A 25,949-nucleotide genomic window follows, 5' to 3' on the forward strand; every position below is an offset into this window, starting at 1 on the left:
ATACTACACGCCATGTGTATTACATCCAATGTGCAATTATCCTGTACAGCTGTCAATATGTACCCATACATATATTTGTATATGCACATTCTTTTTTACATATGTGCATAAGTGAAAGGCATATCTATTTTCTAATTCTGATATATATCTCTTTGTATTTTATCTTTATTCTATAAGTATTCTATCACCATTCAGCTAGCTTTTTTATATGTACTATTTCAGCTGCTGTAACGTGAATTTCCCCGCTGTGGGATCAATTAAGTTTTATCTTATTAATAATAATAATAATAATAATAATAAAGGTGGAGTAAAAAGTATAATATTTCCCACTAACATGTATTGAAGTAAATTTGTAAAGCAGCATAAAAAGTCAATAAATTAAAATAAAAGTTCGTCAGAAGCAGTACTTCTGTACAGTAGTTGAGGCCACTGATTGCAGCTGTTATCACCGCTGTCTGAGTGATGGAGAGAAACATGGAGCGCCACTGGCCCCTACAGATTGAAATCGGAGACTGCCGACAGAGCACGGAACTGGTTTCCGGACAATCCCGAACACCTACGAAGACAACCTCCCCTCTTCTTCCCTTCCTCCCTCCCTCCTCCCCTTCACGCCTAATGTTGCTGTACCTCCAACCCTCCCCCCGTATCAGAGGAGTAGAAACAACAAGCCGCCATTTTGTTTGTGCGGACAGACCGTCAGAAACAGGAGGAGATAACCGAGAGAAGGAGCGACTCCGGCAACCGACGGCAGCCACTCCGGGAACCACCGGGAGGAAGAAAGAGTGGCGAAATCCTGTCGGTGTTACCGAGAGAGAGAAGCATCTCCGAAAAGATAAGACGTCAGTGGAGGGAAAACCGAGTCGGTGATATATATGTATGCATGAGAAGGAAACACTCCGAAAAATCCAAGGAAGGGGGTGTTTTGCAGAGCGGAGACAGAGAGGAGAGGCGGAAGAGGGCTATATATTATCATAGCGAGGAAAAACCTGCGAAAAGGGGACAAACATCAACATGAAAAATCATTATGTGTCCGCGGCGGAGGAAGGAAAGAGTCCGCATAGACAATTATATAAATAAATTGCTGCCGGGCAGAAGGGAGATGTGGAAAGAAAGACGGGTTTAAAGAGAAGGGGAAAATTGCCAGGATCATCACGAAGGGGGGCATTCTCCATCACAAAGAGTCAATGAGAGGATTTTGTCAGCCCAAAATATTTTAGGGGAGGGGGTGTCAACATTAGTGTGCCGAGCTGAAGCTTTCCGCTTCCGAAATAGCCATAATTTGTGAGCGACCCACCGTCATTTTTTTTTTTATCACATTTCTCGCCTGTCGCCGTAGCTGTGCTCCGGATTTTGTGCTTAACATCTTTTTCCTCTTGGACACTTGGACATGCTGTAAGATTGACAGGTATCATTTCTTGGAATATCTATTATTCTTTTGCATTATCTTGAGATTTCAAGAGCTTGAAAACCTGGAGGAGGAAGCAAGATAAGTAACCCCACACGCTGTCCTCTGCAAAAATCAAACTAATTGGATCAATCTGACTGCCCGCTGATTGGCAATTAGAGCCGTGATTGCCCTCAAGAACTGTACTGTCAAAGAAATTGCACAAGGAGAGGGGATTTCTTTTTGGAGGAGATTTTCTATTTTCAACCCTGATTGCTGTCTGCAATAGGCATAATCGTGCAAAAGGGGGTTGCAACAACCAAATGTGCAATACGACTCTTGCTCCTTTCTGACCCAGTGCCTTGCATGGTCAAACACTAAGTGCACATTTTAGTCAGCATGGACATGCAACAGCAAAGTCATGCATGGATATATACACCCGCAATATATTGTCTTTTGATCTGAGTAGCTGCAAGAGTGCTGACTTTTCTGCAGAACTGCTGTGCTATTTATTCAGTTACGGTTAAAGCCAATGCAAGTTTCTTTTCTTAGTGTTGCACTCCAGAGATCCACACACGCTTTAATTGTTGAGGACTACTGCTGGTGAGGAAACTCTGGCAGCAGTGAGATGCCTGGTCAGGTAAATGCAATCGAGGATCTCATAACTGTTGCATGAGGGAACAGCCTCCAGAAGTTAACACAAGGATACACACATAGCAGTTTTTGGATAGCAGTTTTATTTTGGTGCCCTGACCGAGACTGTCCACTGGAGCGATTCAGACCTGCTACACGGGATTTCTGCGCCGACTATGGCGGACAGGACTGAGTGCAGCACGGAGGACGGATCCCGGGACGATTTTTGTGTCGCATCAGAGGCTACATGAGGTTGTCAGAGGGCCGCACGCTTGCCTTTTCCGCCGACTCCACCTTCCCACCTCCTCCTGTTCAAATCTGCGAAGAAACAAAATCTCCGACAGGGGAGGGGGACTGATATCTGCAGAGAGGGAGAACTGTGAGGGAAAGAGTTCAACATTGCTCTCTTCTCCCCTACCGTCCCCCCGAGCGGTGGGGGAACGATCGCAAGCATTTCTTAAAGGGATAAGGAGACGCAAATAAAGGAAATACGTTTGCCCTCCGTGGATCTACAGCAAAATTGTTTAATTCGTCAAAAATATGGCCGATAATGTCCTGGAGTCCGGCCCGCCTTCAGCCAAGAGGCCCAAGCTGTCCTCTCCAGCTCTCTCGGTGTCTGCCAGTGATGGAAACGGTAAATATATTGCATGCATTACTTCGCCGATAGATAAAACATTAACTAGCTTCGACTGTTGGAGTATTAATCACTGCCCAGTCCTGGGAGTCCCACTGGAGCTGCACAGCAACTTAGTTGAGAGCTGCTCCAAAAGTAACGCTTTTAAACATTAATTTAAGTGTAGCATGATTTAAAAAGTCTACACTAAGAGTTTGTGTAGCTAAAGAGGAAACGTGATGTGGTGCATGAGGCTGGAGCAACTTTCCTGCAGGGATGTTTTGATGTGTTAGCATCAACGTGCTAACTAGCTACTAACTATAAGATCCACCTCCAAACAATGGAAGAGTCGAGTCACCCCAGTTTGCTTCAAGTTGTCTTACTCGTCGAAAAGTTGATCAATTGGAAGCACAAGAGCACAGACACGTTAAACACGAAGCTACAAAAATACTCCGTAAACTTTAAGGCTAATTATTGTTAGCAAAACAGCTTTAGGAGAAAGTAACGGTAACCGAGCGAGCTAGCTAGCTAGCTAGGTAGATAACCCCACCGGACCGGCTCAGCTGAGCTCGGTAGCTGACTAGCAAAGAAAAACAGTGATTGTTAACATGCTAACCTCATTTAGCACCAGACCAACGTTTCCCCGTACTCACTAACCCTTTCTGTAGTTCAGTAAAACTATTTAAGGCCACGTATTTGCTGTGCTTCACGTGTTGTTAGCCGACACTGTTTTTATTGAACTATTGTACACCAGCTAGCCATTGTTCGACACTTCATTAAAGTTGGGCAAACCGTTGTTGCCCAACTGAAGATGTTGCAGTGTGTCAGTTTTGAGTGTGGTATCGTGTTTAAATGAAAGGGCAACCCGTCTCTGAGATGTCCTCTTTCATGTCTTTTGTTTAAAAGGCTTTTTAGTTTCTTAAATCCTTTCTCAATAGCGACGGAGCCCACTGTTGTTCACCCTCCATTGTTTGAGTCTGCACCGTGACACCGCGCAGCACTTTTTGCAGTTTGTTTTTCTAATGATTCAACACTTATCCCAAGCACATCACTTGAATGCCTTTCAGTTTGATTTTGAATTAAACTTAAATTAATTTACACAATTAAGAATGAATGTATAAACCCCTGGCGTCATCTCCTGTAATGAGACATGATGATTTAGGTAATAGTTGGCACTGTTTTCCATTTGGGATTAAACAGCCAACATTTATATCATAAAATAATTTCTAATTTCACAAAAAACTTCATGTAAAGTGTGCAAAGATTGGTGGCCACACTATCAGCTCTCCAGCTGTGTCAGAAAATTAGTTAGTATGAATTTCAGGCGTGATGCATGTGTAATTTCATTCAGTATCTGGGGTCACATTTATAAAACAATGCGTAGGATCCATACTGAAAATGTACATACAGCCAAACGTCAATATTTGACAATATCTACTAGCAGGCTTCCACCTCACCATCTGTGTCGCCAATTTCCCATTTCCAAAATGTCGTAAGCATGGGTCAAACTTTTTCATGGCAAGTGCCGTACACCTCTTTCAGGCCTCGTTTTGTGCGTATGCAGTATTTTTAAATGAGACCCCTGTGTTCATGAGTAGTCTCATGCATGAAGTCAAACACCAGCACAGCATATCTACATAGTAGCATTGATTTTTCAGGAGAATTTTATGCGATGTTGGCGTGCCAGAAGTCATTATATATGCAATAAAACATGCAGGTTATGTTTCTGTGGTGCCATCTGAAGGGACAACTTGGTTTGTCGTGTCAGAGCCTGAGCACTAAAAATTATTTCAATATATTTCACTATACTCTCAAACAGCTTTCCCTTTTCATTTGCCTCCCATTGCAGCGGATATGACTTCTGATACCCTCGCTGTTTAATGCCTGTACACCACATAACTGTAGATCCAATGCACACACCTACCTGGGTACTGTAGTGTTTACCCCTCTGTGGCTTCTCACCCTGACCCTACTGCGTTCACTCTACATGTTTGGCACCCTATCAAACCACAAACTGATGCCCAGGAGAGAAATCCAGGCTGTGAGAAGCAGCTACTGCTCGACTGCCTATATCTCTATGAGCTAATGGTTGATAGTTTTTAAGCTGCCAGAGTTGTACCACACGTATATTAAATTATTGCTAAAAAATGTTGTATGCAGTGCATATCCACAGTTTCCAGAGCTGTGAACCTAATCTGTGATTTTCTAATTGTTAAAAATGTTAATGTCTTTCACTCCTAGATTTCGGTTCACTCTTTGACCTGGAGCACGACCTCCCAGATGAGCTCATTAGTTCCTCGGACCTGGGGCTAACCAACGGAGGGGATGTCAACCAACTCCATACCAGTCTTAGCGGACTCGGAGGAGGGCTCGGTTTGGGAGGCCAGGATGCAGCTGCGAAACACAAACAGCTGTCTGAGCTCCTGCGCGCTGGAGCGCCAGCACAGCAGGGTGGCCCCACTTCCAACAGCACAGCGCCCGGGGCTTCCATGGGGATGATGGGGGGTGTCACTGTCTCCTCTGGTGGACCTCAAGGCATGCCCCCCCAGGGCCAGCAGCAGCAGCCTGGATTAATGCAGCAGGTTGGGATGGTTGGAGGGGTGGCAGCACTCAATCGGGCAGCTGCCATGATGGGTGCCCAGAAGGGCAACGCAGGACAGCAGCAGCAAGGCCTGATTGGGGGGCAGGTGATGAATGGCTCACCAAGAATGGGTTACCCTGGCAGTGCAGGCATGGGTAACAATGGTAATCTGTTAGCGGAAACCCTGCAGCAGCAGCAGGGCGGTCAGCAAATGGGACCCGGGGGTCAGGCAGGGATGAGGCCACAGCAACCCGGAGCACTGAACAAGGTAAGACACTCAACCCAACAGAGCCAGGCATCGCAAATACTCTGGTTGTCAGGCAGAGAGAGAGAGATAGATAGATAGATAGATAGATAGATAGATAGATAGATTTCCCAGTAGCAACTATTTGATAGCAAATTATCAATTGTCTGAAGATGCAAATTTAATTAGGCTAACATTCAAATACTGGTCTAAAAAAAGTTGTTTTGGTGCTCTGCTGAATCCCATGCCTGCATGCAGTTCATCTCAAGTATGAAAATACTTTCAGAATTTTCATATGAAAGATGTTGTGGCATTATATTGTTAAAAGTAAATTCTACTGCGTACTTCAGTGCAATCCATTATATTTAGGACATTAATATATAAATAATATTGGTCAATATGTCATAGCTCTACCATGGCCACATGTGGGAACCTGCATCTAAAATTTTTATTAAAGTTTGTCTTTGACATTGGGTGTCTGCAGGTCCTTAAAAGTCTTAAAATATCTTAAATTTGATTTTTATAAAGGCCCAAAAAGTCATTAAAAACCCTTAAATTAGAATTCATGAGGTCGTCATTGCCATAAACATTTTATCTAATTTTATTTATCTATCTAATATCTTTTTGTCAAAATAAGTCAAGCTCTTGGGCGTGAAAGTCCGCATTTCTCGTGTTCCAAATCTTTAAACCTCCCGCAAAACTTATACAGTCTTTTTACTTTCTACTTGCAACTTAACATGCTGGCAAAATGTAGATTGACCTAACCCACTCTAATAACCATATTCCTTCAAAAAAACCTACCTTTGCACAGTACCACATATATTCTACTTACTTTTATACTCAGCTGCAGTGTTTGAATAATAAAAAAGATTATTTGTCCGGAAACATGTCTTAAATTTGGTTAAAATGATCTTGAAAAGCCCTTAAGAAGCCTTAAATTTAAGAGTCTAATGCCTTTAGACACTTTCACTGCCTCATACATATGTATAAAACATTGAATTTTAAAATTACTGCAAAGACATTGTGGAAATGTGATTGGTCTGGATGGAATTTCTTGAGTCGCTAAAGTAATTCAAAGCGGCAGATTCATAGTAATACCACCCTAAAAGCTTTTAACATTCGAGTTTGTTACAGTTGAAAAGTAGTTTCGGTTCACAGCATGAAACGCAGACTCTAGACTGAACCAGACCTGTAGTTTCTCTTGTCTGACCGCTGAAGATGAGTTCTCCAGAGCAGCTGCAGACATGAGTGTGGTTATGTGTTGGATTCACAGCCGCATCACCGTTCACTCTGTGGTATTGATGGTTAACCTCCTTGCTAGTCAGTACGCCACAGGATAGTTTTGACTGAATGTGTGAAATGAAAGCAGTAATGCAAAGTTTTTTGGCATAACTAGTAGTGTAACTGTGGCGGTGCGTCAGCAAACACAGGATGTTTTTTGGTAATGTCCTCTAGTTACAATATGCATCAGCAAAGTGTGTGCGTTATCCATGTTCAATGCAGAGGAAGTTATACCCAGGTTATTTTCTCAGACGACAGTTTTATTAGACTCTTAATAGTCACATAGCAACGATTAACACATCACTTAAAGTTTTTGCTGTGCTGCTATTAATACAAAGAACAGTTCAGTCTGACTCTGATGTAGCTGAAAATACTGTAGGTGAGGGTTTAAGACCATAGTTGGTGGTGACCTTGTTTCTAGAACCTAAACACTGACGTTGAGACCATGTCTGTGGTATTAATTAATTGTGGAGAATAAAGTAAGGTCAGGATAAAGAGGAACTAATATTGTAACTGAACAGTCACAATGGAAGCTCATTATAAAAGACTAATTGCCAGTAGTAATTGGAAAGTGATACCATGTGGTTTGTCTAGCACCATTTACTCACTGGCACTGTCAGAGTAATTTTATAATAGTCTAATGTAGTTTGATATGTATGTACTTTGTAGTGTCATGTAATTATCATAAGACCTCCCATATATCTTCCTTGAATGTTTAGATTTATGTTCTGGCTGCTTAAATCATGCTCACATGTTCACAGTGATTGATATGATCTCTAAACTATTTATTTCCCCCTCTTCTCTGTTTGTCTCCACATGTCTCCTCTTCCCTGTTGCTCATCTCATCTTTCTCATCGCCTCTTGGCCTCCCCTCACCCTGCTCTTCAGATGAATATGATGGCCAACGCGGGCCCCTATGGCGGTCCGTACGGCCAGTCTGGCCAGGGGCTGCCTGGAGCAGGGCTGGGCCCACAGCTCCAGAATAAGGCGGGCCTGCCCAACAATATGGCCTCCCAGTTTAACATGGACAAGAAGGCACCACCGGGTCAAGGCATGCCTGGGATGGTAAGATTTCTTTGGATAAACTCTGTGACCATCATGCATCTAGAGGCCACTTATATTACTGCAGATTAAAGGTGAAGTCAGCAATTGAAGATTGTTGATACACATAATCAACATGAACTTTTCATGTGCTGATAATGTTTACCATCCTGCCGATTTCACACAGTCATTAGCCATGTGTGTGGAGGTTTAAAAAAAAAAAAAAACTAGGCAGATGAACTTCTCTTAGACTCTTTTCCCCAAGACTTGAGAGGCCTTTGCTCACTGAGTCCATTTTTTTCAAATGCGTTTTTATAATCCGTCATCTGAAAAGAATCATTACGCACAGAAACTTTCCACGCTGAGTCCGATGTGTTTTATTGTTCTACTCATTGTGAAAATTCGCAACACGTGACAAAATGCCTCTCTCCACTGGAGTTACCTATCTGGCTGTCATCACTCCTTCCCTGTCTTTCATTTGGCACCGCAGCTTCATGAAGGGGCGAAGCTCTCAATCTCTCTGTGCGTTCAACATCCTCCTCCTCTTCATCATCATCCACCTGAATATTACTTTCTGACCTGTTGAACGTAGCTACCTGAGTTATGAAATGATTCTCTGCGCCCCATTCATCTGTCTTGTCGCAGCTGTGTCCCACTGCCACATGTTCGTCACTGATTCTTGGTCAAACGTCTCTAAAGGCTCTGACAGATGTGAAAAACGCAGAAAATTGAAACTGTTCCAAAAAAGAAAGTTTCGGACATAGTGAGCAAACATGACTGACACAACGGTAAGTCTTATTTATATTTAGATGTGTGATAATTTTGGACAAAAAAACTGACTGTGTGTGGCGTTTAGCAACAGTTGTAAATACTTTTACCTTCAGATGCAAACTAACTAGATGTCGCACAAACTAGTTTGTTTCCAGCAGAGCCCTGACTCGACAGCCACAGGTCACACAGTGCAGGATTTCTTTTTAAATGATTTTACTGGCATGTGTTGTCACGACACCAGGGCCTTAATGCAAGTCACAGTCCAGGTGAACATCCCCTGTTGCACCTGAGTAATCTTTATATCACTGGCTATATAATATTTTAAAACCCATCACCAAGGCTGTCATGTCTTCTTGACTGACCTCTCGTATTAGTCATCGACCACTCTGTTTGTGCGAAATGTAGTTTGGTATTTAACTGCCTTTCTAATCTTTCCCTCTTTCTTTCTGTTACTGTACGGCTCTGTGATAACAGTGTTTACAAGTGTTGCCTTAATGGCAATGACACTGATAAATTTGTTATTTTGTCATCTACTGAATCCTGACAATTGGACTTGGAGGTTTACAGTACAAAATTCTTCTTTCGTAACATTTTTGTGAATTAAACTCATCCACAAAGTTTTGCACAGTTAAGAAAGTTTGGTGAATCTGACTAGGTCAACCTGCATTTTAGATAATAATTCAGTTGTTTTTTTTTTAATCAATAGTTTGTCGGACGACGGATGCTACAATCATAAACTCTAGTTGTTTGTTTCGTTCAGCAACAGAGTGAGCAGCGCAGACTGAAGAAGTCAGATTTCACTAATCATGCAATGGAAGTAAGAAGAGTTGACTGACAACACAATGGCAGAGAAATTAGTAACTGGTAGCTAAATTACCTGCAAATTACCTCTACAGATGTTTAAGACGAACTCAGTTGTCTCACATGGCAAGCAGTCCTATGGTGAATAGAATAATCATAGACGTGGCTGTCTTGCATGGGATTTTAGTGAAGAAGCTCAAATCCCTATTACAATAATCTCACCTACCTCAGAGAAATTAAACCGTTTGAAGTGAGATTAACCAAACGCCCCAGAACTGTCAGATCGCTATGAGTCACTGAAGGTTATTAACGTCCCTGTTCAAGGCCATAAATTGTATGTAAATGTACAGAGTGGCTCTAAAAATGTTGCCCCGTTTGTTTGCTCACCATTTCAGACTCTGTTATCCATCAGTTTTTGCTTCTTTTGGGCCTCTTGCTCTGTTACATGCTGTATCTCATATGATTCAGATTAGAGCTAGACTGATAAATCAGCCAGGCTTATATTAGCTTGTTACAGATATATTGGTATCGGAGTATATGACTTTGCAGGACATAAATGCTAAACTAGATTTGAGTTAAATTAGAATCAGTGTCGCTGTTACATAGTTTGTCCACCAGAGAGCAAACAGGATAGGATATTCTGAATTAGGCTTTATTTCCGATTTGAGCATTTTCCAGTTAGATGTGGAATATGCTTATATTACTCATGTTATAAGCATAGCATTCTTTGGACATATATACAGCGCATTTGGAGTATGCATCTCGATTAGGGTTTTTACCACAGTTTGTGACACGCGTCCTCTTTTTTTGGGGGGATATGTACAACTATAACAATACCGACCTTTTCTAGGAGGTAGTTGAAGGAAGGAAGAGGGAGGCTGTGTTCGCATGGTCGAAGCCTAAACAGCTCAGTAGGAATATGCTTTCTGGGAATAAGGGCAGAAAGCATATACTCTATACCCATAAACATACTCGCTGTGTCAACTGCACAGTTGTATTACAGGCATGTATTATTTCTTATGCTTATTGCAATTTGGCTGTATTTAAACACAGGCTTTATTTATTTCAACAAAGAACAGTCTCATTCATGCTTTAGGTGGCTTTCCTGTTTTTAATTCCACAATAGCTGGAAGCAAAGTTCTGAAATTGACTTTTTTGCTTCATTATTCACAGAGCATTTTAGAGTGTGTAATCGCTGAATCACTTAACTCTCAAGTATTTTGAGGTATTAGACTGAAGACACCGCCTTTGCTTCATTAACAAAAACTTTTACAAGTTCTTTTGACAGTTAACACCATATCAATAATCCCTTTGACACTGCCTGCTGAAGGCAGAATGTCGCATCATTATCCCACCTCACTGTTCTGTATGAAACAAAGAGTTGCTCAATCGGGGGGGAGCAGAGTTTTCTTGCCTTTAAGCCAGCAGCAGAGGTAGTAACAGTGCCAAATTGATGGGTTGGGACGGGATGGGACTGGTGTGACGTTTTTACAACATGTTATGTGTGCGACCTATCACCAGGAGATTTAAAAAGCAGCTGGAAGCAGTTAGCAGCTAACTCAAGAAGATAAACAGCAGCCAAAAATGTCCTTAGGTTGGGGAGACAATGATGTGAGAGAGCTTCTTTACCTCTGAACAGAGGACGAGATCATCCTCCATATAATATGGACGGTAAATGATTATTACCATGTTGTGCTACTGTGATTGTTTAGAAAGTGCTGCCTGACTTGTATGTCATATTTCACACTAGTGGCTGTCGCTGTTGTTACATATCACGCTCATCGCGCTTCTTTTGCCGACATGCATGCATGCGACAAAATCACACACTGGGGTGGCACTATGTTGGTGTTGTTTTGGCTCTCTATAAAAATAGCAAAGACAGCATAATGAATGATCTTCGTTGCGGACTTATCGCGGGATCCCTGCGTAATAAGGGCTTCTGTCTATGTCTTAATCCTCTTGTGGTCAGACCAGTAATTTCACTTTAAATCAGAGAAAATCTGCTATACTGCACACATAGTTTCTCTCTGATGCTAGACGACACTCACAAGAGAAGATTGATCACTGGATTGATTTGTTAGCCGCCAAGTTGTTACCAATTGGCCATCGGATGTGGTCCTTGAACACCTCCTCATTACAGTCTTGGTTCTCTAACACTCATCTATTCCTCTCTCCTCTCTGTCCCAAGGCCTCTCAGCAGCAGCAGCCCGGAGCAGTTGGTGGCGTATCCGTTAGCGGAGCAGCAGCAGTAGGAGGGGCCCAGGTTGGGCTCAGTGCTGTAGGGGCGGGTCCCGGCGCAGCGCCCCCTACCGCAGACCCCGAGAAACGGAAGCTGATTCAACAGCAGCTGGTCCTCTTGCTCCACGCGCACAAGTGCCAGCGCAGGGAGCAGGCCAACGGGGAGGTGCGGCAGTGCAACCTGCCTCACTGCCGCACCATGAAGAACGTGCTCAACCACATGACTCATTGCCAGGCTGGCAAGTCCTGCCAGGGTGAGTCTGTTGAATTATGCTGATTGCTAGTTTTATGGTGTGTGGTTTATATCATAAACACTAGGCAGTGTTTAAAGTTGTCATGTATCTGCAGTTCATTTTACCTTTTTTTTTGCTTGTTCTTGTATGTTGTTTATATCCCTCTTGGTTTGCCTCCCAGTTTTTTGTTGTATCAGAATGAGTTATTCTCTCTTTAGCTGGCCCTTCTACTGTATGTTTTCCTCTCTTCTCTCATCTGGACGTAGTTTTATTGTACTGAATGACTCATACAATAACTTTCTGAGTCTCTGGCTTCTCTCTCTTCCCCCTGACTTTCCTGGCTTTTTTCCTCTTTCTCTCATCCTTTTCTTGTCTCATTATTCATCTCCCTCCTTCACTCTGTCACAATTTCTCTTTTCACTTGTTCTCCCTCTCAATCCCTCTTCTCTCTTTTTCACGTCTCTTCCCTTTTCTCAAACTTCTCTCTCTTCTCCCCGCAGTGGCACACTGTGCCTCATCCAGACAGATCATCTCTCATTGGAAGAATTGCACACGACATGACTGTCCTGTATGCCTGCCACTGAAAAACGCTGGAGACAAGAGGAATCAACAGTGTGAGTGTTTCTTACTCTGTGTGTGTGTGTCTTTGAGAAGTCTACATGCTCAAGGCTCTTATCATTGACTTATTACACAGTATTATCTACCATGAAATGATTGAGAGTCCTGTTACTTAAAGATAAAGTGAATGACAGTCAGCTTGAAGCCACAGATGCTCATCCTTTGCTACCTCCCGTCTCATCAATCCTCTCCGCCCTCCCTCTTGTTCTCTTGACAGCTCTTGTTAACAGCGCAGGGGTTGGTTTGGTGAACTCCTTAGGTTCAGGGGTGCCTGGTGGACAGTCCAACACTCCAAACCTGAACCCTCCCAACCAGATCGACCCCAGCTCCATAGAGAGGGCTTACGCTGCACTAGGCCTCACTTACCAGGGCAACCAGATGCCACAGCAGCCACCGCAGGCTAACATGCCAAACCAGGGGTTGCCGGGGCAGCCTGGGATGAGGACTCTAAACACCATGGGTTCGTTTACAATGTCATTGTGCACATCATTAATTATACTGCAACCTACTAGCACTTTCACTGAGCATGGGTGTTCATTTTTGAACTTGATGACAAACAATACAGGGCTGTCTTTGGTTTGGTCTCGTTTTCTATCAAATGACGTTAAGGCGAGCGGGGCATCCCAAAAATAAAAAGCATATTAGTGCAAACACACTCCGATGGGGGCCGAATGAAGGTTGACAAAAAATGTTAGGAAACGTTCAGAAAATTCCTGCGCAGCATTATCCAAATGTCTTGTATCCATTTGTGGATTAATGGAAATATAAACACAACTATCTTTCCTAAACTATTGTTTAACAAACCATTTTTTAAAACTATCCAAAAAGGCTTTGGTCATTGTTGGATAGTGTCTGGTGTCAGGTATAAATGGCCTCCTTGGTCTCATCCAGCTGCAAACTGAGTGCTGGTTTAAGACTTCGTCACACAAGTTCAGTTTGTATTTTGCTGGATAGGTTCACTGTTATGTTAAAGTCCTAGTGAAACAGAAGTTGAATCGTCTTGAGTTTCTATACTGTGACGTATTTTCCAGTGAAGCTGAATATTTGAGCGGTGTACAGTTACAGGAGGGATTTCAATCACATACTTTGCATTGCATTGGACCGCTAAAAAGTGGGCGGTCTTAAGAGTTTAGCACAATACAAAGCTACAGCGTAGTCGGCTCCACACACCTTCCTCCTTTTGGGCATGTTCAATCTGAAAACAATGTGCACCGTTTTGCTACCAGTTCTGGGTTGAAAGACATGTTTCCTCTACATTGTATGAAACACTGTCCAAACGGGCTGTGAGGTACGTTTTGTCGTAGGTGGTGGGTGTGTCGGAGGTGTTGCAAATCAGCAGCGATGTGTAAATAAACCCTGTCGCACTAAAGGCAGTGCACTCGCGTAACAAAACAGGTTGTTCAACGCTCCACCACCCGTTTAATTAAACATTTTCCTGCATTTTGTCAGAGCTAAACATGCCCCTGTTGTTAGATCAGGAGACAGACAAGGGAGAGATGAATGAATCAGACATCAGCCTAATTGTTTTGGAAATGAAAACTCTAGTTTTTGCCCTCTGATACCCAAACACACATCTCTTCTTATCTCTCTCCATATTGCTCTGTCAGCTACTACGACCCACAAATGGTAAAGTGTGGTTTTATATGACCGATGTGGGTAGTTGGTCGCCCAGAGTCTCATTTAATTGGATGAACTTTTGTAAACACCCCTGAGTGCAGGGTGAGTCATCAAACATTTGAGATGATTTTACAGGAGGAGAAAGACAGACTCCGATAATGATTTCTTTTCTACATTTTTGTCATAAAACAAGAGATAAATGAGCAATTAACAAAGGGACACAGGATTAAAATTGTGAAATGTATTTTTCATTTTTACTGGATCTTTAAAGAAGAAAATCAATGAATCTCCGTACTTCTTCTCATGAAAATGTTCTGATTGGAAGATGCATCTAATATTGTCAACATTTCCCAATTAAAATAATATCATTCAAACTCTGTAACTCTAACTCTGTCACTGTTTCCAGGTGGAAACTCCATGGGAGTGAATGGTGGTGTGGGGGTACAATCCCCCAACCAGCAGTCCAGCCTACTGCCAAATGCCCTCTTGCACGGCAACATGAATGCACAGAGGTAGGACTGCTGTAATATAACTGACTAAGAAAGTCAAAATTAGCTCTGAATTGGCTGAAGTCTCACTACTTCCTGTCCTCCTTGTCTGTCATTTCTCAGTTTGATGAATGATGGTGTGGGAAACCTGGGCTCCATGCCCACAGCGACTCCTCCTTCTGCCGCAGGCATGAGGAAGTCTTGGCATGAAGACATCACGCAGGACCTCCGCAACCACCTTGTCCATAAGCTGTGAGTCTGCTTTATCTTGCTACCAAGAACTCTCACTATAGCCGGGAGCTAAAAAAAAAAACGATGATATGACATCATTTTCAGCGCTGGGTGTCATTTTGGGCGCCTTAACTGTATCTGTGTGTCCTTCTTGTTTGTGCATGTGTGAGAGCAGCGTGCAGGCAATCTTCCCCACTCCTGATCCAGCGGCCCTGAAGGATCGGCGGATGGAGAATCTGGTGGCTTACGCCCGAAAAGTAGAGGGTGACATGTACGAGTCAGCCAACAGTAGGGTAAGACACCATCACATGCAGACTGTAAGGTATTGTGGTATGACCTTCAGTTTGCAGTCATGAAAGTATTTTATGTGCTGTTGCGATGTGTCCTGTAACATCCTCTCATGCTTGTGTCGCGTCTGTTCTAGGCGGAGTACTACCACCTGCTGGCAGAGAAGATCTACAAGATCCAAAAGGAGCTGGAGGAAAAGAGGCGGACACGGCTCCAGAAGCAGGGCATGATGCCTGGCCAACCTGGCATAGCCTCCCCAGGCCTCCCACAGGTGCCTCCTAGCATGGGACAGCCACCTATGGCTCCTGGGCAACCCCCAAGTAAGTACATATACTCTTTATCTCCCTCACACGCTTCTATGTGTACGTAGACACACACATTTGTTATTTCAAAGCGTGAAAAAGAAGCAAACACACTGGCAAACCACTGGTTTCTCATACCATTTTTCTCACCCTTTAAACATCTTTTACTCATCCGTGGTTTTACTGGTATTCAGTTATCCTACAGACCAGAGCTTTATTCCTGTAACTCTTATCATCCCATCAGATGGTCCTCACGCTGATCCGTCCATGGTTCGACCAGCTGGACCCAATCAGATGGTCAACAGGATGCAGAACCCAGCAGGTACGTCCCTCATTACTGTATATTACATTACTACAAAGGCCAGACTTAACTTGCAGAAATGTATTTAAAATAATAAGGCCAGATCTAAAGTTAATACAAATGAAAAATATGAGTAGAGTGGGTCACATGGCTTATTGGTTGTAGAAGAGTAAACTTAAAAGTGATCTAAGTTGCTGGAGATGTTTGGAGTGGTTACATTAAAGGTTTGGTTCACTCAAATTATGAGACTTCTAATGTTATCAAGCCATACAGATAGTTTTGATTTTTTTCCAAATTAATAGGAGGTCCTCGTTGTTTATTTCCTATTTTATGTGACTACGTGCCAAAATGAGTCTAGCATCAGAGAAGGAAGGACACTGCTTGGCTTCAGTGTGTGAAGGACATTTGTAGGGGCTAGTGACAAGTGTTAGATGAAACTCTGTAAATCTGTTGTCAGCCTGTCTGTGTTTTACTGTTTTGTTTTTTTTTCAGTTCAGTTCAAAAATGTTTCTTTTCAGCAGGCTCGCTAGTTTTCTCTGTTTTGACTCGTAAGTTTACTGATGAAGAAACCAGACATGCGATGGGTCAGACTGACCCACACTGGAGTGCAAAGCACATCCTCTTTTGCTCATGCACTAATTTGTTTTAATTCCAGTAGATCAATACTGATAGAATATTTCATTTTTTTCCATGTTCAAACAGTTGTTGGACTTTCAAATTAAAGTGACATCCCGAATGTGAACACCTTAGGGTCACCTCTCACTTTGACATGCCTCATTTCTGTCCTCCTTCACTTCTAGGGATGAACCAGTTTGGTCAGATGGGGATGCAGCAGATGGGTCAGAGGTCTCCTCTTCCTCTTAATGCTCCAATGAACCAGGTATGCATCACTGTCACCATCTTTGTCACAGATTACTTGAAGATATGTAAATATTATGCTGGAATGTCAAATAAAAATGATTTTACAAAATAGATACAGAAAGGTTTCGACCAGTGACACTCAGTTTATGGCCTGCGGGCCAAATCTGGCCCATGATAGGGTGCTGGGTGGCCCACCGGCCATTTTCTAACTCAAAATAAAAAAAAGAAAAATGTATATAAGGTGCCAGAGTGCGTTTAAAAACATCCAAAAATAGCTTGTGTATCCAAGAGCCAGGGAGGACCCCCAGACCCCCTGACAGAGATCTGTGCTAAGCCCCCTATGTCCTCATATCTCAGAAATGCCCATGCAAACATCTGACTTGTGCAGGGCTTCTGCAACTGGCCCCTGGCTTCCTGTCATTTTGCATAAAGGCCCCCCTGGCAAAGCAAGTTGAGTGTCCCTGGTTTAGACAGTGTTGTTCTCCTAACTTGAACACTGCTGGTAACCTCAGCTGTGATTGTTGTGGAGGAGGGTACACAAAGTCAAAGAAACCAGAAGAACCACTTTTACAGTAATCAAGTTTGCATATGCATAAAAAATAATGCGCATTAAAAAGTAATTTTGACTGTCTCTTTTTTAAAATGTTAATTGACTGTCCAAAACTTCACATACCCTTTGTTGTCTCGTTTCCAGATGGGTATGGGAGCAACAAGGATGGGCCAGCCCAATGCCACACAGTTACAGAACCAGTACCTCCCTCCAGGCCAGTTTCCCGGGTCCAGTCCTGGACTTGGCTCTGGTCCTATTGGCATGAACCAGCCAGGAGCACAGACCGCCGTGCCACCGGTAAGGATTAAGTGACAAAGTGACAGTACCTTGTAACGTGAAGATGTGTTTGATTTCAAGGGAAAACTGTGATATAATGAAATTCAAACATATCTTCAGTGGATGTGCAAATGAGGACAAACATAAGCATCAACTCTTCAAGTAGCTTAGTGGGAACTGATGGATAGTGATAAACACTGTATAATTAACTGAACTGTCTTCAGGATTTTGGCATATAATTCATGACCGCTGTGAGAGATGGATTGCAGTTCTTTATTGGCTCTATCTCAAGGTTTTAAGACTGATTATTTGTGCTTTCTGGCAGTCTTCCCTGTTTAATTAATTCACTTTGTAGGTTTCCAAGAGAGATTGGAAATTAAGTGTTGTGACTCAGAAGTTCCAGAGTTGTGTACCTGGTAAAATCTTGTGCTATATAACAAGTCAGACCCATGTTCTTCATTGTTTCTCCCGTATACTGGAGATCCATCCAAAGTTTCTATGAGAAAGATTTCTAACCTCTGTGTCCTGTCCTCTGTAGCCAAACCAGATGTCAACACCGCCTTCCCTCCCAGCCAGCAGCCCTGCAGCACCGCCTGCCTCTTCAGCTCCAGGCTCCACAGCCCCTGTAGGCTCCATGGGGCCTGGTAGTGCCAGTGCTGCTGGGCCTCTACCCAACCTGCCTCCATCCTCGACGCCCACCCAGCCAAACTCCTACCCTCACTGCCCACCCATCCGAACAAACTCCCCCTCACCTGCACGCAGCTTAACGCCTCAACCGCATCAAACACCCCCAACGTTACCTCGTTCTCAGACCCCACAGCCACAGACTCCCAGCACGCCGCAGCTGCCCCCTCCACAGCACCCGCAGCAGCAACAACAACAAGCTTCACAGCAACAACAGCAGCAGCAGCAGCCATCGGGGCAGGCGGTGAACTCTGAAAAGGCCAATCAGCTTCCACAGCAGACACTTGGGGGTGCGGCTCCCTCAGGCCCCCAAACAGGTCAAGCTTCTTCGGTGCCTACCCAGAATGCTCATGTGCCATTGCAGCGACCACAGACCCCAGTGAGTAGATCACCCTGCTTTCAATACTTTGGCCACTCTTTTCCCAACCCAGCTTGCCATTTTTAAAGTACAGGTAAAGCAAAAATAAATGTGTAATGAGTTTGTCACAACACAAAAAGTAATTTATTAACCACCCAGCCAAATTTAAACGATTAAAAAAATCGGCAAGTATGTAAAATAAGCTTTAAAAATAGCAGAAATGAGCCGGGGGCATGTCCGCTGAAGGAGCTGAAACAAAATCAAGCCGCTAGGAAGCGACGGACTCTTGTTGGCAGCCAACTCCACAATGCAATATTACACAATTTACCGTCTTTTCACATGTTTTCAACAAGTACACGTATAACGTGTTTAGAAAGAAATCACTGATTTTGCTTTATCCGAACTTTAAACCACCTTTAAGCCTCCTTGAGTGATGCTCTTGGCTTCCTGCTCGCTCTGCTTCAGTGAGCCTTTGGTTATGAGTAGCATAGAGTCCTTTATCCCTGTTATACTTCCATGTAAGTCTAATTGTTCTTTAGTTTCCTCTCACTCATAGGGAATAAACATAAGAATGCAGGTTTCATGGAAAAGTCTTGGAAAGCTTGTCAATTTGAAAAAAGACTGTTAACTTCAGGCTTTACACATACATGGATGGCTTCAAATGAGTGTGAATGAGATCAGAAAGTCCTTGAATTTAATTACAAATCAGTGGTGAATGAATTTGTTAACCCAACAAAAAAAACCAAATGTGTCCTTTCATTCATAACTTGCCATTGCTAAACATCACTCCATCTCTTTTGCTGCAGCTGTCTCCGAAGCCTTCTCTGACAGCAGACGGTCAGGTGTCCTCTCCAGGCTCAGTCAGCAGCAGTGCTGACCCCAGTTCCCAGGTCACCCTGGCGGACGGCCCCGCTCCCAGCCAGGAAGATGTCAAAATGGAGGTGAAGAACCAGGAGGAGGAGGAGGATGATGAAGGGGCCGACGACCAAGGAGAGGGCAAGGGGAAGATGGGGAAGGGCCATAATGACGTGAAGACAGAGGAGAAACCAGAGGTAGGACCGTCCATGTCGACTTACTGACCTTCTGATCGAGGAGGTTGTTATACTGACTCTTGAATCTTCCTCTCAGGTAAAGAAAGAGAAGCTGTCAGGAGATGGGTGTAAAGGCGAGCCCATGGATACGTCTTCGTTCTCAATGTCGTCGTCAGCGCCAGCAGGTGAAGACAAGAAGCCGGAGGTGAAGAAGGAACCCAAAGAGGAAGAGGAGGGGTCAGGGTCAACAGCCAACAGCAGCTCTCCAGCCAGCACTCAGAGCAAGAAGAAAAGTAAGTGCAGAGTCTTCACTGTATCACTGACTTAACAGCTACTATTACCTGCACATTAATGAGGGGGTAGAGTTGCCAAAAAGTGTACTCAAGTAAAAGTACTTTTAACAAGAATTCAAGCAGAAGTAAATGTATGTTTTGTGTATAGTCAACTTTTATTAAACCTCTTCTGTCGGAGTTAAAACTGCTTCGCAAAAGAGAATTGTTTTGCAGACAGTTAGGAGACAGGGAAAGTACAAATGTGTCTTTTGAATAAACTGTGTGAACTTATTGTCCAGTTAGCAAACTCTTGATTTTCTCTGTTTAATCACCATTTAGTGAATAAAATGGTGAGCAATTGCAAACACAATGCCAGGGTGAAATAAACAGAGCACCAAAGAAAAAACAGAGGGGCTGGTTATTGAGTTAATTTTTAGCTCACCAACTCGCCTTGTGTGTAATCACTATTAGAAGTCTCTACGGATCCAAAATAATGGACCCGAACCCTAATGGATCTGAGGAATTTATTCTGAGACACAATATGACCCAGTAATTTTAAATAGGTATATATACCCAACCAGTTCATGCCTAAGATATAATGGACCCAACCCGGTGCATGTCCAAGATGAGAGAGGTTCTAATTTGTGGCCTGAAAAATCTGGTATCTCTTTCATATGGACAAGCTACTACTTAATATTTACAGTCTGTGTGCGATGTGTCTGGTGTGTGCTATGGCCATTGTTAACTGGCTATGTGATAAGGTCAGTGGAGTTTCCCTGTTAACAGTCCCTAAATGCTGCAGAGAGGAGAGACTTCCATGCAGTTTGTTTCCATGCCTCTTCTTCCTTAACCTTCCATCCTAAATCTCTTTAATTCCTCATTTCTTTTTCCACCTTTTCCAGTCTTTAAGCCGGAGGAGCTGCGCCAGGCTCTGATGCCCACACTGGAAGCTTTGTACCGGCAGGACCCTGAGTCCCTTCCCTTCCGTCAGCCGGTGGACCCCCAGTTACTGGGAATACCCGTACGTATTCGAACTAGTAACAAAACTAACCTGGTAAGGGACTGCACTGGCTGCCATTTTGCTTCAACTCCTCTGAAAACTTAGCTTTTTGTTTGTTTGTTTGTTTTCCTTTTTCATCTTAAATATCATTTTGTCATAGTTGTAATGTTTTCTGGATTTATTTGATATGTATCTGCTTCTAGTTTCTTTAATCTTTCAGTTACATTTTTCTCCCATTGCATGTCAGAAGTTTAGAAAATGAGATTTGAAAGTGTGCGTGGGTGTGTGTTTACGTGTCTGTCTGTGTGTGTGGTCTCTTTTTTGAAACTTCTTGTCATTTGTAAATCAAAGCAATGACTCTTATGAACATTTGTCTTTACTTTGATGGAAATACGAAGAACAAAAAGTAGATGATACACAAATCAGATTTAATACAACATTTAAAGTTTGACTGGACTGAAATTTAGATTTTTGTGCTGACAGCTGATGTTTAAATCCCCCAAATATGATAACCTTAAAAAAGAGCTTCCATCAGAGTGTTATGCTTAATTAACAAATATCTATTTGCCTTTTATGGCACTCCAAATACGCTGGTTTCACACTGGAAGCAGAAGCGCCGCAAAGCATGCCAAGTGTCAATGATGCCCTGCCTGTTTCCTCTCGGCACCCCTGTTAACTAGTTGGGTTGCTCACACATGACACGCCATGGCCCCAAGCTCCACGGCCAGCTCACGATCTGCAGCAATAGTTCCGCTGTCTGGTCTATTTTTTACGCAAGCCATGGACAAATCTGGCAGTAAAACACACTGACAATCTACTATAAATGCTATATTAGATATGATATCAATGATCTGATTATGATAAATGGTAGAATATGCACCTTGTGCTTCCACATATATGCCAGTTGTGTCTAAACAGAGCAAGAGAGACAAGCAGAAACTCACAGCATTACATGCGATTAGGAAAGAGCAGAGGAACAGGATCACTTGCTGATTGGCATGGAGTAACTGGCTTCTTGTGCCACATTCAACATACAGCTACAGGAGCTTCTGCATCCAGTGTGAGCATGGCGTAAGGAGACAGTAATGGAGACATGTCATCACTGTGTATTTTAATGAACAAAGTCCAAAGGAAGAGCATAATTTGCTTTAAGCTTTAACAAAAGTTCATAAACCACTTGCTTTCATTTATCACTTTAATTTGTTTGCTGTTGACATCTGATTTTAGGTTTTAATTTGAATCATCATTTTTCGTAGTTTCCATCCCAGTATTCCATCGCTAGCTTTCTAGTTCAGTTCCTCACCAGTAGTAGTGTGTTGGTGTTCAGGTGGGCAGTGTGTAGAGGTGGGACAATACCTTTACCCTCATTGCATCCAAATTAAGCGGGGGAAGAGCACTCGATTCAGACGTAAAGACGTAAAAATCATTATCGTATTGCAGACAGAGTGACAGTGTCTGTCCTCCCACTGCCTTGTGCAATATGAAGTTTAATAAATGCCGTTTTTAGAGCAGTGATGAGCGAGCACCAGGCTATTGGCTCACCTCTCTGCAGGGACCTCCACAGTCAAGTGATGCAACTTTCCACTGTTGCATAATTATATAACAGCATTTTCACATTAACATTCAGCCACTTGTGGAAAATGTAAGATGTGGGATTTGTACACTGAATTGTTCTGGTATACATTCGGCTCTGCAGACCGACAGGGTAATATGCATCACTTGTTCGTTCATGTGAGTGGTTCCATTCAGAGACCAGGGTCTGTTTCCTAACTGTTGTTGCCATGGTGACACCGAGATGGACCCTGCTCTTTGAAACTCACACCTCCTCTTAATTTTCTTTTTTTTTTTTTTTTTTTTTTGGTTCAATCTCCAAAAAGGCTTTCTTTTCCTCACCCTCCTCTCCGCTCCTTTCTCAAAATGGTGTTTGAGTTTGAGTTTGAGAAGAAGCGGAGGAGAGATGACGGGAAAAAGAAAAACCACTTGGAGACTCATTCGTTCCCCTTTACATTTGCTTCCCCTCTGCACCGTTGGCTTTAACTCTGCCATCGTATTGCCACTCACGCTGCTGGCGTTGTTAATGCCAACCACTTTGTTGCTAAAGACAGTAAACCTCTGTCTGCTTGTTGCTGTTGCCACTGCTCTGTTCTTCTTGGTTTTGCACCCTGATCACTTTCTGGGCCTGAAAGATTTGTTTGCTTTCAGACTTCAGCAGAGAATCATTCCCCCAGCTGTTGCACAACACTGTGTGACTGAATGAGCTACTTATTAAGACAAATTGATATATAATTTTTTTCACCAGGCTTGGCTTCGGTTGCTGTAGAGTGCTGTAGAGTGCTGCAGGGATGACACTTTTTCGTAGGCCAACCTGAGAGTTAGCATCCAATGGGATTTGTCCACTGGATACTGGAGTACTGCAGAAAATAAGCTCTGTGGCAAACAAAAGTAGATAGTACTTACATATTTTCCTCAGCAAGATAATCTTGACAAATGAGCACTTTCATGCAGGGTTCCCACAGATCCTTAAAAAGTCAAAAACAAGGCTTTAGTCACTGTTGAAATATCTTAAATTAATCTTTTTAAAATGTCTTAAATGCAAAAAAGACATGGGAAGCATGATTTTGAAAATTCTTTTTAACGTTGCATCATAAAATCTCAAAATAATTGGTCACATCTTTTTTTTAAAAAAAATATACATATATATATAATTGACTGAATGACACACGCATTTAGTTATTTTATTTATTTATTTATTTTTTAATAGGGACAATGCAATTTAACATCGTTCCAATACAGAGTATGAGACTGATGTGTTGCATAAAGAATTTATAGCTATTGCTAATTTTCAACTCTTGTCTCTAGCTGGGCTTCAAAATGTAGACCTAAAATGTTTTTAAAAATATACAGTTTAAAACATCATAAAACCACAATACTCTATAAACATGGAAGGCACAATAATGTACATGAAACACAGTCCACACACCACAATACATATACCACAATACATACATTACAACATGTCCCACAATACACCTACTACAATAGACATACCACCATACACCAAAACACTTACGCTAATACCCCTTTAAAAGTTTGAGCACATTTACCAAAGAATGAGTGCAACCCTGGTTTGCTTTTAGCCAGCACTTGACCTTTGTTGTGAAGGATTTTAAATGTGTAATCAGTTTGATTTCAGTTGGTAATGTGTCCCAGAGTTGACAGCCCATTATGGAAAAAGCTGATCGTCCAAATTTAGATTTATGAGATTTGACCAGCAACACTCATGTTGTGTTTCTAGACGGGATGCTTAGAGCAGAGGATCTGCTGTCTGCTAGCTAGTTGTAACTGCACTCTGGACGACATAGGGAAGTGCTAATTTAACACAAATTTGGCTTATTAACCAAGAATTTGTGGCACGGCTGAAAGTAGTACAAGACAGTGCAAACGAAGCTCAGTATATTTCACACAAAAAGTTTTTAGAACTTGGGATGGGAATCAAGGCAGGGAAATCCCACATGCAGAGTGAGAAACACAAAATCACCAAGAAAACCTGCCAACAACACCAGGTGTTTCCCACTTCTGTTCTTCCCCTGTCTCTGCCATGAGACATAAAAGTCATGTCTTATGTTACAATAAACATCTAGGCAAAATTTATCCCCAACCGTAAGTCAGAAAATAATGTCAGTCCTTGTTTTTTCCCCCTTTAATTTTCTGTTATGGTAAAACTGGTGTTAAATTTTGTTCTAAAAAGGCATTAAAAGTTCTTAGTCTTAATCTTCCCATAAGCGTAAATGGAATAACCGGAGTTAAAAAAACTTATGTTAGACTTCAACGATCTACACCACAGTTGCATGACTTCAGCTTCGCCACCACGCCAAGGTTGTAACGCAGCATTTGTCGTGACGACGTCCTGCAGCCTCTTTAGCCACTTGTTAGCAAACAGCTTTTTTAAGACACATTAAACCTTCACAGTTCATGAGCGGGATGTTTAATGGCATCTTTTATGTCTCAGAACAAAGTGTGAAAGTTTCTTAACCTTGTGTTAACCACAGACTTTATTTCAGGCACCAAACCAAAATCTCATTGACAGTAGACAAATGAACCAGAAGTGCAAACATGCTTACTCATTTCCAGTTTTAAGACTCATTCCTGCACCACTCTATAGAACATGTAAAATGCAATCTCATCTCATCTGGAGCCAGTTTTTCCATTTTTGTGCGGCAGAGGACCAGACAGACTTGTGGCAGTCACCTGGTCCCTGTATGCAGCACATAAAGGAACTTGACTTTAAATGTAGGGTGCAAAGCAGAGAGCTGTAGGGCAGAAGTTGTCATGTCTCTCTGTTTGCACGTGAACCTTCTTCTCTGCAGCGCTCAACAACATTGTCCCCCTGCACCCTCTTCTCTCCCTACTCTGGTCCCGCCTGGTCGACTGCGTTCATCACACCTTCATCTGACAACGCTGATGATGATCATCATACTCTTCCTCTCCATCTCTCTCACCTTGGTCCCTCAAATGACCAAACTCTCCGCCGACCCATCTCAACTAAACCTCAACCTGCCACTTGAATCCGGATGGTGCCCGTCCCAAATCAGGACTACTTTGACATCGTGAAGAACCCCATGGATCTGTCGACCATCAAGCGGAAGCTGGACACGGGGCAGTACCAAGAGCCTTGGCAGTACGTCGAGGATATCTGGCTGATGTTCAACAACGCCTGGCTGTACAACCGCAAGACGTCCCGTGTGTACAAGTACTGCTCCAAGCTGGCTGAGGTGTTTGAGGCAGAGATCGATCCTGTCATGCAGGGCCTGGGATACTGTTGTGGGAGGAAGGTAAGGCAGGAGGGTGTGCTTTTGCTTTTGTAAACTCATTTGGTCCCAAATGAGGAATATTTCCTTTAGTGAAGACATTTTGCTTGTCTTTTGTTATTTAGCTAATTTATGATCAGTAATAGGGTATAAAGAAATATCTGTATTTGCTTTCAGGTGGAGAGCTAGAGGAAAATTTGATACCACCCTCATATGTTCAGTAAATGTAAAGCTACAGCCGGTTAGCTTAGCTTAGCATAATGACAGCTACACAGCAAAATCCACTAAGCACTAATTAACATGTTATATCTAGTATGACATATAACATACACGTTGGCAGCACTTGTTAAACAACAACAATGGCATAACACGGCAATAACAATCATTTACCATCCCTGTTATATGATGGCTGAATCCGGAGGGTAAAGAGCTCCCGGACCTCAT

General features: G+C 42.7%; 1 protein-coding gene across 7 annotated transcripts in view; it reads left to right on the forward strand.

The window, feature by feature from the left end:
• Positions 1–681: 681 nt before the first annotated feature.
• The window catches only part of ep300b (EP300 lysine acetyltransferase b), a 48,494-nt gene continuing 23,226 nt past the window's right edge, over positions 682–25,949 (forward strand). For 2 of the 7 annotated variants that reach the window (XM_033645531.2, XM_033645533.2), the window contains exons 1-18: positions 682–2,651; positions 4,872–5,479; positions 7,625–7,801; positions 11,538–11,841; positions 12,321–12,434; positions 12,656–12,898; positions 14,462–14,567; positions 14,667–14,795; positions 14,929–15,067; positions 15,199–15,382; positions 15,609–15,686; positions 16,466–16,545; positions 17,221–17,373; positions 17,891–18,415; positions 19,201–19,446; positions 19,523–19,718; positions 20,600–20,751; positions 25,290–25,529. In XM_033645531.2, the coding sequence (XP_033501422.2) occupies positions 2,558–2,651; positions 4,872–5,479; positions 7,625–7,801; positions 11,538–11,841; positions 12,321–12,434; positions 12,656–12,898; positions 14,462–14,567; positions 14,667–14,795; positions 14,929–15,067; positions 15,199–15,382; positions 15,609–15,686; positions 16,466–16,545; positions 17,221–17,373; positions 17,891–18,415; positions 19,201–19,446; positions 19,523–19,718; positions 20,600–20,751; positions 25,290–25,529 (3,768 nt within the window). In that variant the 5' untranslated portion in view covers positions 682–2,557. The remainder of the gene's footprint in view (positions 2,652–4,871; positions 5,480–7,624; positions 7,802–11,537; positions 11,842–12,320; positions 12,435–12,655; positions 12,899–14,461; positions 14,568–14,666; positions 14,796–14,928; positions 15,068–15,198; positions 15,383–15,608; positions 15,687–16,465; positions 16,546–17,220; positions 17,374–17,890; positions 18,416–19,200; positions 19,447–19,522; positions 19,719–20,599; positions 20,752–25,289; positions 25,530–25,949) is intronic. The other 5 variants (XM_033645534.2, XM_033645535.2, XM_033645537.2 and 2 more) reach the window with 3 other exon arrangements.

Source organism: Epinephelus lanceolatus, chromosome 18 (genome assembly GCF_041903045.1).
Source record: "Epinephelus lanceolatus isolate andai-2023 chromosome 18, ASM4190304v1, whole genome shotgun sequence".
In the NCBI taxonomy this organism is placed as follows: domain Eukaryota; kingdom Metazoa; phylum Chordata; class Actinopteri; order Perciformes; family Serranidae; genus Epinephelus; species Epinephelus lanceolatus.